Source organism: Merops nubicus, unplaced genomic scaffold (assembly GCF_000691845.1).
Source record: "Merops nubicus isolate BGI_N331 unplaced genomic scaffold, ASM69184v1 scaffold7825, whole genome shotgun sequence".
Classification (NCBI taxonomy): Eukaryota; Metazoa; Chordata; class Aves; order Coraciiformes; family Meropidae; genus Merops; species Merops nubicus.
The window spans coordinates 20,495-35,747 of NW_008607543.1; the positions used below are offsets into that span (position 1 = coordinate 20,495).

The 15,253-nt window shown below is 40.3% G+C and overlaps 1 protein-coding gene across 1 annotated transcript in view; it reads left to right on the top strand.

Annotated features, from left to right (window-relative positions):
• Nucleotides 1-14,681, top strand: part of LOC103772633 (diacylglycerol kinase eta-like) — a gene marked incomplete at its 5' end in the record, with an annotated part of 33,298 nt that extends 18,617 nt beyond the window's left edge. The window contains 6 exons of the mRNA XM_008939973.1: nt 654-759; nt 2,271-2,363; nt 6,276-6,395; nt 6,760-6,868; nt 8,257-8,387; nt 14,592-14,681. Of these exons, the coding sequence (XP_008938221.1) occupies nt 654-759; nt 2,271-2,363; nt 6,276-6,395; nt 6,760-6,868; nt 8,257-8,387; nt 14,592-14,681 (649 nt within the window). The remainder of the gene's footprint in view (nt 1-653; nt 760-2,270; nt 2,364-6,275; nt 6,396-6,759; nt 6,869-8,256; nt 8,388-14,591) is intronic.
• Between the last annotated feature and the right edge of the window lie 572 nt (nt 14,682-15,253).

Genomic DNA, 15,253 nt, shown 5'->3' on the forward strand with positions numbered 1-15,253 from the left:
CACTGAAAGCAGTTCTTGGGGTTCTATGTATTGAGTCACACTGATAATATGAGAAAGTAATTGAACAACTAGATATTTGCTTTATACTGTACTGGTGACTTCAGTAGACATAGGAGAATAATTCAGGTTATAAATTAACTGAAGTGACAGTTAGCCAAGATATCTTTAAAACTTCGCTGTTGTAGAAATGGTCCTGAGGTTGTAATTACAGCGGGACCTTCCATAATCTCAAACGACTGCAGCCAATTTTGATGTCACATCCAAAGGATATTCCTTGTGAAATAGATGTAATGTTTTTTAAGATAACTTCAAGTTAACGTGCTAGAGTTTTTTTCTATAGTTTATATGAATTAATAGCCCGAACATTTTTGGTACAATTTTTTCACAATGTTTGTGTTCTGGGACAAATAAACATGTCTCAGTATTTCATAGCAGAATAAATAATCTGTGTCATGGATATTTTTATATGAGGTGCTGTATTGTTGGAAGAGATAACTTATATTTCAATTTCTGTTATAAAGGATTATATATTTTTAACAGTTTTGTGAAATGGATCTTTTTATATTATTTCACCTGCTAATGTTGTGTACTCTTAAGAATTTTTCTTTAAAGGAAGTAAGTAATATTTTTCTCTTCTTAAAATATTTTTGTAGGATCTGTGAAGCAGCAAAAATACATGGCCTCTTGGAGCAGGAGCTTGCTCATGCTGTCAATGCATGTTCACATGCATTAAATAAAGCCAACCCAAGGTTTCCTGAGGTAAGGGAAGAACAGATTTATGTATAAGGAAATAAATGCTGATATCACTGTGCATAAGCTTGAGACACAGGAGCTTTATTTTTACTTCCTGTACCCATATTAAAACAAGTTGGATGGTAATTCTTGAATTTTTTTATAAACAAGGCTCCTAAATATACATACACACGCTCAAATTTAAATGAAATTGCTTAACAGCTGAATAGAAGCTGTATCTTCTCTTTTTTTGTCATTTTTCCTAAGGAGAAAGTAAAGGGAAGGTAACTCCCAGTTCTGAAGGTGCTGTTCTGCAGCAGGGATTCTCAGCCTTTCCCATGCACGGGGTAATACCCCACAGCTGAAGCGTTTGGTAGAGATCATGCTCAATGATTCTGAAGTTTATTAATAATACCAGGAATGGGAATTAGGAGAACTTCCTTTTTACAGAAGAGTACTGAAGAGTGGAGTCCTCTCCTGGTGTTAGGTTGCTATGACATCTGAGAAGATGCTGTTTCTGCATTCATCAGTGTCCTACCCAGCTGATACTTGCTTTGTGAGTGTTGGGTGTTGGAACATTAATGTCACCTGAGATGCAGACCTTCAGGGGGGTGTAGTGAGGGGCATGGAACAGTCAAGAGGGAGATAGGGAGTTTGGATTAGAGGCACTGTAAAAGTATTTCTGTTGCCTTTTGGAAGCAACCAAGAATTTGCTCCATCTGCAACAGTGCCACACAGGCAGGTGTGCTCACCCTGTGCTTATTCAATGAAATGAGGGTGTGTACTAAGGTAAATCTGAGCAGGAATAAACCAAACTCGGACCAGCAAACAGAAGAGGCAAAGTAAGCTCACATCTGCTTGAGACAACTGTGTAGACATGTCCCCATATGGAGAGTGGGGTCATGAGAAAGGCTGAACAGATGCTGTTACTGCATAAAGGTCAGTGCTTCTGGATGCATTCACAGAAGTCTTCATGCTCAACTGTTATGCAGGTGCTATGCAGAGAATGCTGAGGGGTGAGGGGAAGGAAGTTCTCCAGTTCCTCTCTTCACGCTAGGCAAGCTGGGTGTCTTCAGGGATTGGATCCCAAAAAGTTTAATTAGGTAGAGGCTGTCTATATCTAATGTAAATTGATGATGGTACATATTCTAATTAACCTTTGCTTCTTAAAATATGGCTAGCAGCTCACTTCTGCTAAGGATAAGGTGAACAATTCAGATCAACACCAGTTAAATGAGGCCCACAACTTGTCTGCTGGCCTTTGTCCTTCATAAAAATTGTGGATTCATCTCACAGATGGCTGGGCACTTGATGATCTTCAGGACTATACAAGGTCATATTAAATGAAGTCAGGGAAAAGGTACTAAATAGATACTACATTTCTGTTTTCTAAGTGCTGAAGAAGTTGTCAGTGTAGAGCTAAGTCAATGTATTTCTCCTAGGAGAAGATGCTCAAGATCTGTGCTGTACACCCAAAGTACTTATTGTCAGTCTGACTTGAATTGCTTCAAATAATTTTTATGCTTCTTATACCCCAGAGTCTTACCAGAAACACAGCCATGGAGATAGCTGTCAATGTGAAGGCCCTACATAATGAAACTGAGTCTCTGCTAGTAGGAAGAGTTCCTTTGGTAAGGTCACCAAATACATTATTTTGTTCCCTCATTCAGACTATCTGTGCTTTGTTCTTCGCTGAGTTTTTGAATCGGTGCAGGATTTGTGGCATGCTACAAGAAGCTCTGTAAGGCCAGCTGGAGGGTATTACACTGCATTTGTTGTTTGGATCAGAATGAGTTCTGAATTCTTGTCCTAGGCTGGCATCCATCTTACCTCACTTCACGTGTCTAGAAGGTCCTTGCCTGGGCTCTTCTTTTTAGTAGTCAGTGGAGAGAAATAAGTGTTCTTGCTGAGGTTCATTCAGACTCAACTGTCTTGGAGACCTGTCTGAGAAAACTACAAATCATCTGGTGATTGGCATTTAAGGGAACTTTTGGAGTTCTTTTATGTGACCACCTTAAGAGTTCAAGGAGAACCTGGGGTCAGAGCTGTTCAGACATGGGCCAGGAAATCTCACCCTCCTTCTAATACCTGGCAGGATTTATTTTATAACTTTTAACTGGTTCAGTAGACCTCTGATGGTACTTGCAGACTTTGCATCTTCTTCTTTGGCTAGTGTTTCTGTGCCTAAAGTAGTGAAGACTGCTTAAGAATTGCTGAACCTGGATGTGCAATCAGAAGTTTCTGTTTGTGACTGTGAAGAGATGCAAGGTTCTGATCCAGTTTTACATCAAAAAGATACTCAGTAGGAAGAGTTACAACTTCTTTGGATTCTAAAGCAATTTTATTCATAACTTACTGTTTATTTAAATGTTATAATTAAAAATGCCTATCAGTAGGACTGTTTTCATTTAGCTGAGTTAGGTTATGTAACTTGCTGGTGCAAGTTCATGCACATTTTTACACAAGTGATAAATGGTACAAGTCTGTTCTATAGTAACCAAAGATTAATATGGTCCAAAGTCTAATAACAATTTAAGTTGTAGAAATAGTCAAAGATTAGGTTCATATGATCTGTTTTATTAATTTTTAGAAGAGAAAATTAAGTGTTTATATCTAAGAAAAGGGAAGAATATCTGTTGTTTTTTCTGACTGTTATTTCTAATCCCCCGTGTTCAAAATTGAATGGGGAATCAAAATACAGAAATTTGTTTAAAATTTAAAGTATTTTGAGGAAGAGGAATTAGAAGAAAATGTTTAAGTTGATGCAATACTAGAACTACTGTAATTTATCAAGGCAGTCTGGAAATGGTATTGTGATGGAAACCTTCCCATTGAAATGTTACCTGTTGTCTAGCCAGTTGTGAGCTCATTGTGTTGTCAGACTGGTCCCTTGTTCAGGCTCCAAAACTTAATTTGATTCATTTGTCCATCTCTGATTCTTACATGTTGTACTTCTGCTTCTCATTATGGTCTGTGCAATTGTATTCATGAGTCTACATCAAACCCATTTTTTAATAAAAAGGCCATTTGGAAGATGCCAAGGTAATGTTCCAGTGCTGTCCACTACCCTGGTTTGACATCATGCTTGTTTAGAACAGTGTCTCCTAGTCACAATAGCCAGGCACCCTGGTTGACCTTTTCCCATCTATTTTACAAATGCTGAAGTTGCATCTGTTCTGGTCCCTCATTCTATTAAAACAGAGGCAGAGGAAACGTAACGGGTTGCTGGATGCCTCAGCCACTTGCCATCCTACACTGTTCCCCAAATTATCTTTCTCCTCTGACAAAGATGGACATTCTTACTTTAATATCTTCCTCTACTTTTATTTTTGTGCCTTCAGTTCTCCCTTGCCCCTTTTCTGTGGTCAAAGCTCCTGAAAGCAGTAAATTGATGTCTTTTTTACATGTGCTACTTGGTAAGTTTTTTCTTTGGTTGCCATTTACCAGCTCTCAAGTCTTTTTATAATGGCTCCTGAAGGAGACAACAGAAATATATTCACATATCCAAGGAGACTGTGATTCCTGCCACCTCCTCTAAGATACGATTAACAAAGTTCACACAACAGTATTAGCTAGAAGACATCAAATAGTGAAGGAGCTATAAATACCATTTTAGTGAAATTGTAAGATAGGATTGTAAGATAGGACCATGAAGTTGATTTGTGGAACCTCCCAGATGGTTATAGCTGGAATTCAGTTTCCAAAAAAAAATTAAAAAACCCCCCATGTTTTGTCTAGATATCTTCCATTTTTGCTTTTTAAGAAGCATTTCTAGTCTGGAACAGAGCACAGTTTTCCAACGTGTTGAGGGAGAATTATGACAAAATGTTACATTTCAACTGAATGAAGTGATCTGAGCTCAGTGAAATAAAATATTTTCATATTAAAAATTTCATTTGGGAAGGAATTGAAAAAGCCTTTATTTTCATTATTTCGTTCATAGTGTTAATTTCCATCTTGGCAATGAGAAGCTTTTCCAAGATGATGTAGGAGGAGAATTTACCCCAAATTGTTGACTCTTCCTTTCCCAGAACTGCACTATCATTTTGGGTTTATTTCAGGAGCAATATTGTCAGTGCTCACCATGAGATGAGAGTTGGTTTGTCCCCAAGCAAAATGTTTTCCTTCAAGAATCAAGCAATTAGATAAATGCCTGTTGGGAAAGACAGAACTCTTTGCTTCATTCATCTATATAAAATAAATTACTTAATTTGTTAAAAATGAAAACACTGGAAAAGTTGTCACTTCTTGAAAGGCAACTGGGTCTTCCACTGTGCTGAACTGTTAAAGTCCGGGGGGGGGAAGGCAAAAGAAAGATCAGAGTCTGCTTGTGGACACTGAAGTCTCTGTGCTTTAGAAGAGAAAACAAGATGACAGCAGGAGGAAGTTTGTATTTCTAGTGCTACTGTGCTAAACAGCAGCGTCTGACTAGCTGGTCTCTGCTTTGAAAGGTAGTCACATATGCAGACTACTGGAGCAAAGGAAAGAAGGGTTTTTTTTTGGGTATGATAAATTAATGCAGTCTTGTAATTTATCACCACACCTCAACAACATCCAAATCTTTTTCCAGCACTAGAGATTTTCAAAGATTTTCTCACAGCTCCATTTAAAAGCTGCATGCAGTAGGAGACAGCTTAATTAGATCCTTTCAGGAGGATGCTCTGCACTGCTTTGGGACTACTTTCACCTCAAAGAGAGAAATACATGTTCAGATTGCTTTATTGCAGCTCGTTCCAGGATTCAAGTCTTTATCTCAAAATGATCTTAGAGCAACCCCAGATAAGTCCAGAAGAGCTTTCCTAGGGATCAGGTGCCTGCTTGCATCCTCTGCACAGCTTTGATTCACACAACAGCTGCAGAATAGTTTTCAGACCAGGTTTTAAGGAAATTTGGTAATCTCCACGGGTTTCTCAAGGTGTTGCTAGAGCTAAATTCCAGTAGGTCAGCAAGCCTCAAGCTTTTCACACTGCTGCCACTTACTTTTTCTCTTTGGCCTTCACTGATGTCTTTGGTCTTCTCCCTCCTCTCTGGGGCTGCATTGAGTCCCTCCCCCATGCCTGGTGCCCGCTCCTCCCACCCTCAGCCAGCAGCAGTGGCTGTCACTCCGTGTCTCACCTATTGAAGGGGTAGTGCAGGTCCTGTGTCACCACTGGGAGTCCTTTGGGAATGGAGCAGCCTCAGTAAAATCCATTTCCTCTTGCTTGACCACAAGACTTTTGCAAATAACAGCTCCAGGTTACTACCATCTATTCAGTTTTTTACACCACTTCTCCTACAAAGGTTTTCCAGGCTTCTGATCTTCTGGTCAGGTTTTGTCTCTTTTCACAGGATGGTAGGGGCTGGAAGGCACCTCTGGACATCATCTAGTCCAACTCCCCCACCAGAGCAGGTTCACTCAGGGCAGGTTATACAGGAATATAATAAACTGTTTATGCTCACCAAGAAGTAGTCACCTGTTTGTGTGTGATGACAACATATCTAGATTTAAATGTTATAACTTAAGAAAACTAAAAATACTATTTCTCTGGCCTGTTTATATGCAGCAGTTAGAATCTCCTCATGAAGAACTGTTGTCTGATGCTTTGCACAGTGTGGAAATAGAGTTGAGAAAACTTGCTGAGATTCCTTGGCTCTATTATGTTTTTCAACCAAATGATGATGAGGTGAGTTTGATTAATTCTTCCTGCTTCTAATTGACCTTAATTTTCTTTTGGTAGGCACGACTAAGTTAGAATCCCTCATGATCTGGGGAGGCAATTTCAGTCAGGGTGCCAGATCATTTCTGTCTGCTGTCAACAAGCTTCTAAGGGCTTTTTTTGTTTTGTTCCCTTTCCTGAACGCAAAGGTTTTGAATGGTTATTTAATAAACGAAATATGTATAATTTAAATCCTGACTTTATTCTTTGCAGAAGTAAGATTTGGTTTTAGTTTTTGAGATTAATTATGATTAATTGCCATCTCAAGCATGTAATTTACCTGTTGGTTTTTCTGTTAATTAAAGGTAGCTGTGGCTCTTCTCTCCTGCAGGATCCCCCTCTGGATTATGCTAAAAGAAACAACAGAAGTACAGTGTTCCGCATAGTGCCAAAGTTTAAAAAAGAAAAGGTGCAGAAGCATAAGACCAGCCCTCAGCCTGGTATGTGTTTTGAAATTGTGAGAAAAATAGTAGCATTTAGGGAAAACATGATTTTAATGGTCTTTCTTTGCAAGAGACAGCATCATGCGCTCTACTTAAGAGTAAAGTCAAAGTGCAAAGCAGTTGAGCCAACTGGCATCTTCATTAGGATGAAGATTTCTTCCAGTGCATTTAGAAAGCATTCAGTAGGATCCGAAGATTTCCAAGTGAACCAAAGAACTGCTTTGAAAATACTTTTATCATGCAACAGGACCTGTGTTTTTGCTGGTGGTTACATTTGATTAGCTCACAGCTATACAAGTCATAGGTACACACATTGTTTCCCTGTGAAGTTCCAACTCAGGTTTTTTATGTTAGCTTCAGAAGGTGCACAACAGCATTATCACACTGGTTTAATTAACCAGTTATTCTTAAATTTCAGATGGGTTTTAAGTGCAGTGAATGAGACAAATCAAAGAAAAAGCCATGATAGCCAGTATTGATTTTTTAATTAGAAGAAGTTGAACAAACTCCACTCTCCTCTCTTCCCACTCTTATCCCTGAGGGTACTTCCTTAAGATTATGTCCAGGTGTTAATCAGTGATCAGATGGTCCTAAAACTGCTTCTACATCTTTATCTGTATAATGCACAGGTGGTCATGATCTGCAAAATCTTGCAGTTGTTGATCAGACTTTGTATTTCAGATTAGATTTCAGATTTCACTTCATTGTAAAACCGATCAGCATTGAATGAAGTTTGAAAATTACAGCAATAAGTAGCATAACTTGTATTTTTCAAGAACTGTGGTCTTATTAGGACTAATGTAGGCAACTAACCTTAGAGAACAATGTTTTACAGAGAGCTTCTTAATGGCCTATGTAACACAGTATCTTAAAGAATACTTGTTGCATTAACTTAGAATACTGGGATCTGTTGATTAAAACTGGACTTGCTTGCTGCCATTGCTATATTGGAGGTATGACTGATATTTTAATTTTATGTGTTAATTAGTTTTTGAAGGCTTCTGCTCTCCCTGGATGACTACTAATAAGTTAATGGTATAAAGCAGAGCAGCGTTAGACTTCGCATCACTGATCCTAAGATGGTTTAACGTGAATTTGTTGGGATGTGAGGTTTTAAAGGCTTTACTGAGGAAACTGGAGTAAAGCTGAAAGCATGGCTGCCAAGCAAAGAACCCCAACTTTGTTTAGATACTTTCTCATGTTAACTGCTAACCTGTAACCTGCATGTAAAATGGAAATTGTAGTTTTTGTGGAAATTACACCTCTAACCTTTCCCTTTGCTAGCACGGCAATTCTACTCTGTTTTCCACTCTTTGGCCTAACCTTTGCTTGTGATGCATTTGAGCATGTAGAAATTAAGGGGGTTTTGCTCTTAACTTTGGTAGTTCAAAAATGGGGCACAGATGAAGTTGCTGCTTGGCTGGATCTGCTCAGTTTGGGAGAGTACAAAGAAATCTTCATCAGCCATGACATCCGAGGCTCTGAGCTTTTACACCTGGAAAGGCGAGATCTTAAGGTATTTCCTTTGTGCTACTTTTCTGCTATTGACCATTTTCTTTGACAAAACAACAACCAACTTTTCTTCTTTCCCTGCACTTGTTACGTGCTTGTAGCTTGGCTTCCACTGTGCAAATATGCAATAAACTAACACGCGCTGTCCTTTGGCTTGAATTTCTGAAGTGCTGACTTGTACTGGCAACCAAGAATATCTGTGTTATCCAAAATCTCCTCTTTTTGCACTCTGTAGGATGATAGCATTATAGTTTATGTCAGAAGGCATAGGAGAAGCACGTTTGATATCTTACTGACACCAGTGTAATACGATGTTATCTCAAGTGTTCGTCATTTCCATTAGAGAGGATCAGTATAGATCAGTTGAAGGTGGGGGTGATAATTTAGAATCTGTCTACTGCAGGGTCAGAAGCTATGAGCAGCTAACCTGCTTCAGGTGATTTATTGTACATGCATTGGATATAGTGGGTGTTAAAGAGAGAAGCAGCTTAATAAGTAAGTGGCAACATTGGATTTACATGGCGTTGGTGTCTGTCAAAGTAGAGCTTTGCCACATGTCTCCTCGGTCCTGACCAACCTCTGCCTGCTTTTAGCTGGGTAGATTTAAAAACGAGCACTTTTGTTTTACTCCAGAGTTGTAAAACTTTCTTCCTCTGAGGTCAGATTGGTAAAGTTTGCAGGGAGGAAGGTTGCCTACCAGTCTGAGGCTGTTATTTGAGCTTGCTGATCTCTTTCAAGAATGACTTGAGTGCATCCATTATATGTAATAGAGGCTATATCTTTGGGGATTCATTACATTACTTTTTCCAGGAACTCAGTAGTAACGAGTTCTTGATAATGTGCTTTGCAACTGCTTTTAGCACATAAGACAGGAAATTGGTTATTGTATAAATTGCAAACATTTAGTTTTGAAGTGCAAGTCATTGTTCTAGCCACAGTGCAGTAGTCTGCAGATAAAGGCAATGCCATCATACCATTGTCAATTTTTTGATAAAGTTTCTTATATAGTATGAAATCCTGACATTTTCAGGTAGTTTTTACATTGTGTGACTGTTGCAGTAGAAGGCAGCTGCTGAAGATACCTGTGTTTGAGCTGATATGTTAGGTTGTTATGTATTATTTTACCCTTTGATATTAGATTGCCTAGGCTTTTTTTCCCATGGCAGTTAAATTCCTTTCTTTCAGGATAATTCCTGACATGGAAGGACAGTTTCAGGACAGCCCCTTCCTGCAAAAATTTAGAAATAAAAAACTGTCCAGGGAATTGGCCACACTGTTCCAGTGGTGGGTGTTTCAAGTCCCTATTCTGAATGGGCACTGAACAAATGTAAAACATAACTGGGAAATTCAGCATCACAAAATACATAGGTTTTCTAAAATGTTAAAAAAACCCAAGTTGTTGAATTTGCTGGAATAAATGATGTTAAGATCAGTGTTAATCTAGGCATGGCTTCTGGCCATGCCTCCTTCCTAGTAGATACCAGTTTGGCTGGATACCCAGGAGACTGACCCTTTAACCACGTAAATATCTGCAGCAGGGCAATCATCAGCCTGTTGTCCCTGTTCAGACTCATGCTGATTCAGCACAAATATAATCCCATCAGAAAGACCTATGCCCTGAAATAAATATCTAGAAGCTTGTCTTAGAGACTACAGAGCCAGGCTCCTGTTGTCCCCTCTATCCTGTGCTGCCTAGAAGCACGTATGAGGTTTGGAATTGCTCAGAGTAGCTGGACCAGGAGTTGCTCTGTGCCAGGTGCCAAGAGAATAGAATCGTAGAATTTTAGGAAGATTTGGGTTGGAAGGGACCTTGAAGATCACCTAGTTCCAACACCCCTGCCATGGGCAGGGACACCTCCCACTAGAACAGGTTGCTCAAAGCCCCATCCAGCCGGGTCTTGAATGCTCCCAGGGCTTCCACAACTGTGGGCAGCCTCTTCCAGTGCCTCACCACTCACAGTAAAGAATTTCTTCCTAATCTAAATCTGCCCTCTTTCAGATTAAAACGATTACCTCTCATCCTATTGCTACACTCCCTGTAAAGAGCCTCTCTCCTGTGCTAGCAGAATTCTTGCTCTAGAGCTGCCCCACCTGCTCGGTGGCAGATGCCAGGAGCTCCCAAAGCCGTGCCCCTGGTGAGGCAGGCCAGGGTTGTTTTGGCCCAGCATGGCTTGTGCCCCGTGGGATGGGGCTGGGTTCAAGCAGCAGAGCTCATCCCTTGCCCTGCCCGTTGGGCACGGCGCGTGACCCCCGCAGGGAGCGGGTTGGGGGGGCCCAGGGCCTGCGTTCTGCTGGCTGGTGACCCCAGCTGCTGTCCCCTCCATGGCCTTGCCACCGGGTCACGGGCTCTTGGATGGTGTGCAGTGGATTTGCCTCTGTTACCCCCTGTCTGCCACAGGAAAAATCATGGCCTGGTTTAATTGACTCTCTAGGTCCACCTTTCTTTCTGTGGTCAAAAGTAGAGACAAAAAGCAGCACATAAAAGAGATTTGATGAAATTCTTTTCCTTTGCACGCGTGACTGAATGAAGAACTGGACACCTCTAATTAGATGGTGGTGTAGCTCGTGGATCCCATTTTCAGTTAGCTCTCTGTGGCAACTGCCAAGTGGAGAACGCCTCCAGGAGAAACCAGGTTGTCCACCCAAGCCCTTCAGTAATACCCCTTTTCCGGCCTCCTGTGCCTGAATTTACGTAGGGGAGTCACAGACTTCTACTCCCAAGTCATATTCTTTCACTTGAGGCAAGTTTGGGCAGTGAATTGTGAACTATGGTGTAGAAACTGTAGAAAGAAAGCCTCTTGTGACTTTTTTTGTTAATGTTATGTTACAAGCAAACTCACTGGAAAGTAGACTCTGATTTTTCTGAAATAAATGTTGGCAATCTTAGCATCAATAGCCCTGTTCCTGTGCACACACCTGAGGAATAAACAGATCTGTGGCACATTTGGTAGGACAAGAACGATGTCTCCTTAGAGCACTGCAGAGGTGCTGGTTTCAGTGGAGAAGAGGTTTTCATGCCTGACATTGGGTTGAAGAGCAGTGCTGAGGTCTGTGTTGAGGACTGGCATTTCATCTCTGCATTTCACAGTAGCATGCTTTGAGAAAGGTCTTGCACAGAAAATGTTTTCTAATATTTGTTAGACTTCAGATATGCCAGATGGCTTTTGACACTGGGAATGCAAGTGGTGTAGGTTTCTCATTTAGAATATGTTAATATTAAGGAATGTTTATATAAATTGTTTGGTAGTATTACGTTGGTGCTAATGTTTGGCCACAATCTATGGGGCAAAACTAAGTAAATGGGTTCTTGGCTAAGCAGACAGGGGCCTAGTCAACATAATAGAACACAGATGAAGAATTCTTGAAAGCTGTTGCAATTGCTTGCATCAGCTTTTCTTGCTCAACCTTTTTTTTTTTTTCCCCTTTCTCAGAATTTTTGGGCCTTACCTGCTGAAGGCTAGAGATGGCAAAGTGGTTAGGGAGAGCAGGAGAGGTGCTCCTGTAGTTTTAAGGCCAAAGCTGGGGAAAAAGAAGGGCTTCTTTTTCTACTGTCTTCCTCAAACTCTGGCTAGAGTTTTGTTTTCAAAACCATACTTCAATCAAATTGAATTTTTGTCACTTAGATATCAATTAAATATGGGGGAGATTATTTAGACCATGTTGAAACTCATACATGCACAAAAATGCAGAGATTTTTGGGGATCTTGCTGTTTGAATTATGCATGATATACTGCAGTAGCTGATGCTTTGGGATGAGAGAATTTCTGCAGACTTTCCTGCATCAGTAGTAAATTGAGAATCCTAGATAGCATCTAGTGTCAGGAGTGTATAAAATTCAATTTTCTTCAAACCAAAATATTACTCAAGCATAGAAATTCAGAATTTGTCTTGTTGGTTGTTATTTTTTTTTTCCCTGGAAGTGTGGCAGAATTTATCACAAGGGTCCCTAAAGTTGTGATGAGGCTCTTGAGACTTGCTGTCCTGATGTCCATTACAGCAGCGTCAGCTGGAATGGAAATAAACCCAAAACCTCTTCCATCTAAACATAGGCATTGCAGGTGATGCTTTGTAAAGGTTGGTGGAAATAGTGGCTGAGTGTTCTAGGAATTTCATTTTTATGATTAGACTCTTTCCTCTGATCTTTGAAGTCTGGCAGCATCTTGATTATTCAACAGAAGTTCTACTTATGAAAAATGTTCTGAGGAATTTGCTAGTTGTTAGCCTTTAGCATGTGTGGCTCCTTGTGGTTTGGAAGGTACCCTGGGAGGTTTTCCCTTCTGCAGAATTTCCTCCACAGAGCAGCGAGGCTATTCCAGTAGTTTCAATAGCTCTGTGTAGTTTGGACTCTTTGGAAAACAAATTTAGCATAAAAAGGGAAATATTCTCCAGATCTAAAACAATAAGTGTTACTGTTGTGGGGTGAGTTGAACAACTGCTACCTACATTGTCTTAACAATTTTCTTAACTTAAAATGAGCACTGTATTTTTTTGTAAGTGAGATGACCATTAGCAGAAAGAAATTATAAATTGATGTGATGTGGTAAAAAGGTTTTTCTCAAGTAGGTTTATAAACAGCACTTGATTTGGGGACTTTTATGAACATGTTTTGAACTCTTTGATGCTGGCATCTTTCTGCCAAAGTGCTGTAAAGGGTGGTCACGTGGTTATAGTTCTGAGTGTTTTTAGCTGAAGAAAAAAACAAGGTCTTTTTTATCTCCAGTGTAACCAGAATTCAGTCTTGACTTTCTGATAATTGTTTCATCTGTGGTGTGCTACCTTTACAATAAAATAATTAATTCATGCCCATCTTACCACCCCTTTCCTCCTTTGGAGAAATGCATATTAATTGTTTGCTAACACTTTTAAGCAGTATAAGTAATATTAAAGTTAAGTAATAAAATTAATTAAAATTAAATAATATAAAGTACAGAATTTCAGAGGTTTCTGTGGCTGTAGAAAGGAAGATATAGTCTTTTTCTAGAGTATGTACAGAATATTATATATGGTTTCATTTTTCACTCTGTATGAGAATAAGAATAATTAATTCAAGCTGCTTAACTACACACCTTTCCTTTTAATGTCTGCATAGTGGAAAATATTCCTATTAAAATGAAAGGATTTCTGTGTCAGAAAAATAGATAATGAAACTTTTCTAAGTTTTTTTTTTTTTTTTCATTTGATCACAATCTATTTATGTAAGATTTATTCTACAAATAAATAGTGTTTGACTCTTCCACTTGTTTAACATCACTAACACAAGGATTTTAAAGAGTTTTTCAAAGCCAGGTTCCAAGCAGATTTCCACCAAAATGAGATGAAAATTAATTAGCAGTTGGGGATCATTAGCATAGCTGGACATCCCATGGTGCTCTTCTGACTATCTGACAAGTCAAAACTGAAAAAAGATGCTGCTAAAGCTGTTATTAGTACTGGCAGATGTTTGCTGCAGAAAATTGCCTGTTGTCACTCATACAGAGATGGGTCCCAGAAACAGTATTGGGAACCTTTCAGCTGGTGTTCTAGTGGTGGCTACAAAGAGATTTATGTTTGTGCATTTACATTTTCCTTTGGGATGTGACTGTCACATCCCTGGGAATTTTTCTTCCAGCTCTCTAACCAGAAAGATCCATGTAAGAAGACATAATCCTTTTGGAATGAAAAGCAAATGCTTACCTTTCCTATTGCTCTCTAAAGGGAAGTTGTCCTACATTCCTGTAGCCTTTACGTCCACTTTTCCTTGAGAAACTGGGGATATTTGTGTTTGCTGGTTAAAACAGACATCACAGGGCCTCAGACCAAGTGGCCATTGCTGGACAGAAGCTCTCATCCATCGCATCCCACCAAATATTTGATTGCTCTATTAGAGAGGAGAAGGAGATTGTTCTTTTTTTTTTTTTTTTTTGTCAGAAATTGTGAAAGGTTTTTGAACTTAGAAGTCAAGCAAAAGATGTTTTTGACAGATATTGCAGTGCCTTGAGTTGTCATTATTGCAGGTAAGTAATTTTCTGTCTGCAAGACAGAACAGGGATTCATTGTATGCCCTAAGCAAGGGCCATAGGATCTTTCACAGTTAAAAGTTAACTGCAGTGATTCTAGACATCTGTTGCATGGCTAGATCGTAATCAGTGTGGGGTTTTTTTTCCTTTTTGTAAATAAACGTCCTTCTTTTTTTTTTTCCTCTCTCTCTTTTGTTTTTAAATTTCTGCAGGATCTTGGGATAACGAAAGTGGGCCATACGAAGCGAATTCTCCAGGCAATTAAGGAGCTCAGCAAGAACGCCCCGTTGTCTGACGTGTGATTGTGCTGGTGCTCTAACTAGAGAGAGAAGGGAAGGTTGCTGGAGAAGCAAAGCTGGTGCAGGCACTTTGCTGCCTTTGTAGTTTACTCTGTGGAAGAAGCAGCAATGTCTGTACAGACTGCTGTCTCTGAGTTCTTGTCTGGTGAGAAGCTTGCTGCAAGAGTACAAAAAGATTTGTGCCAAAAAAAAAAAAAGGAAAAGCTGATAGGTTCTGCAAAGGTGTTTTCTTGGTGTGCAGACGTGGCTGGTCTGGAGAAGCACATTTTGGTGGGTGGGTGGGTTGGTTCATGGGAACTGCAGGGACTGGCCAGTCCAGTGGAGAAGCGATCGCTTTGCTTACACGCAGCTCGGTGTGCCGCTCCTTACGCTGCAGCAGGACAGCCCTGCCCAGGGGAGCTGCTCCAGCCCTCCTCCCGGGGCACAGCTCCCCAGAGCCGCCCCTGCAGGAGACAGGAGGCTCTGGGCTCCAGCACCTGAGGCTGGCAGTGCCGCGGGAGGGGGCGATGCCCGCTGAGCCCCTGCGGGACGCTCGGCTGCCCGGCGTGCCTGCTGGGTCGCCTGGTCCTGTGTTG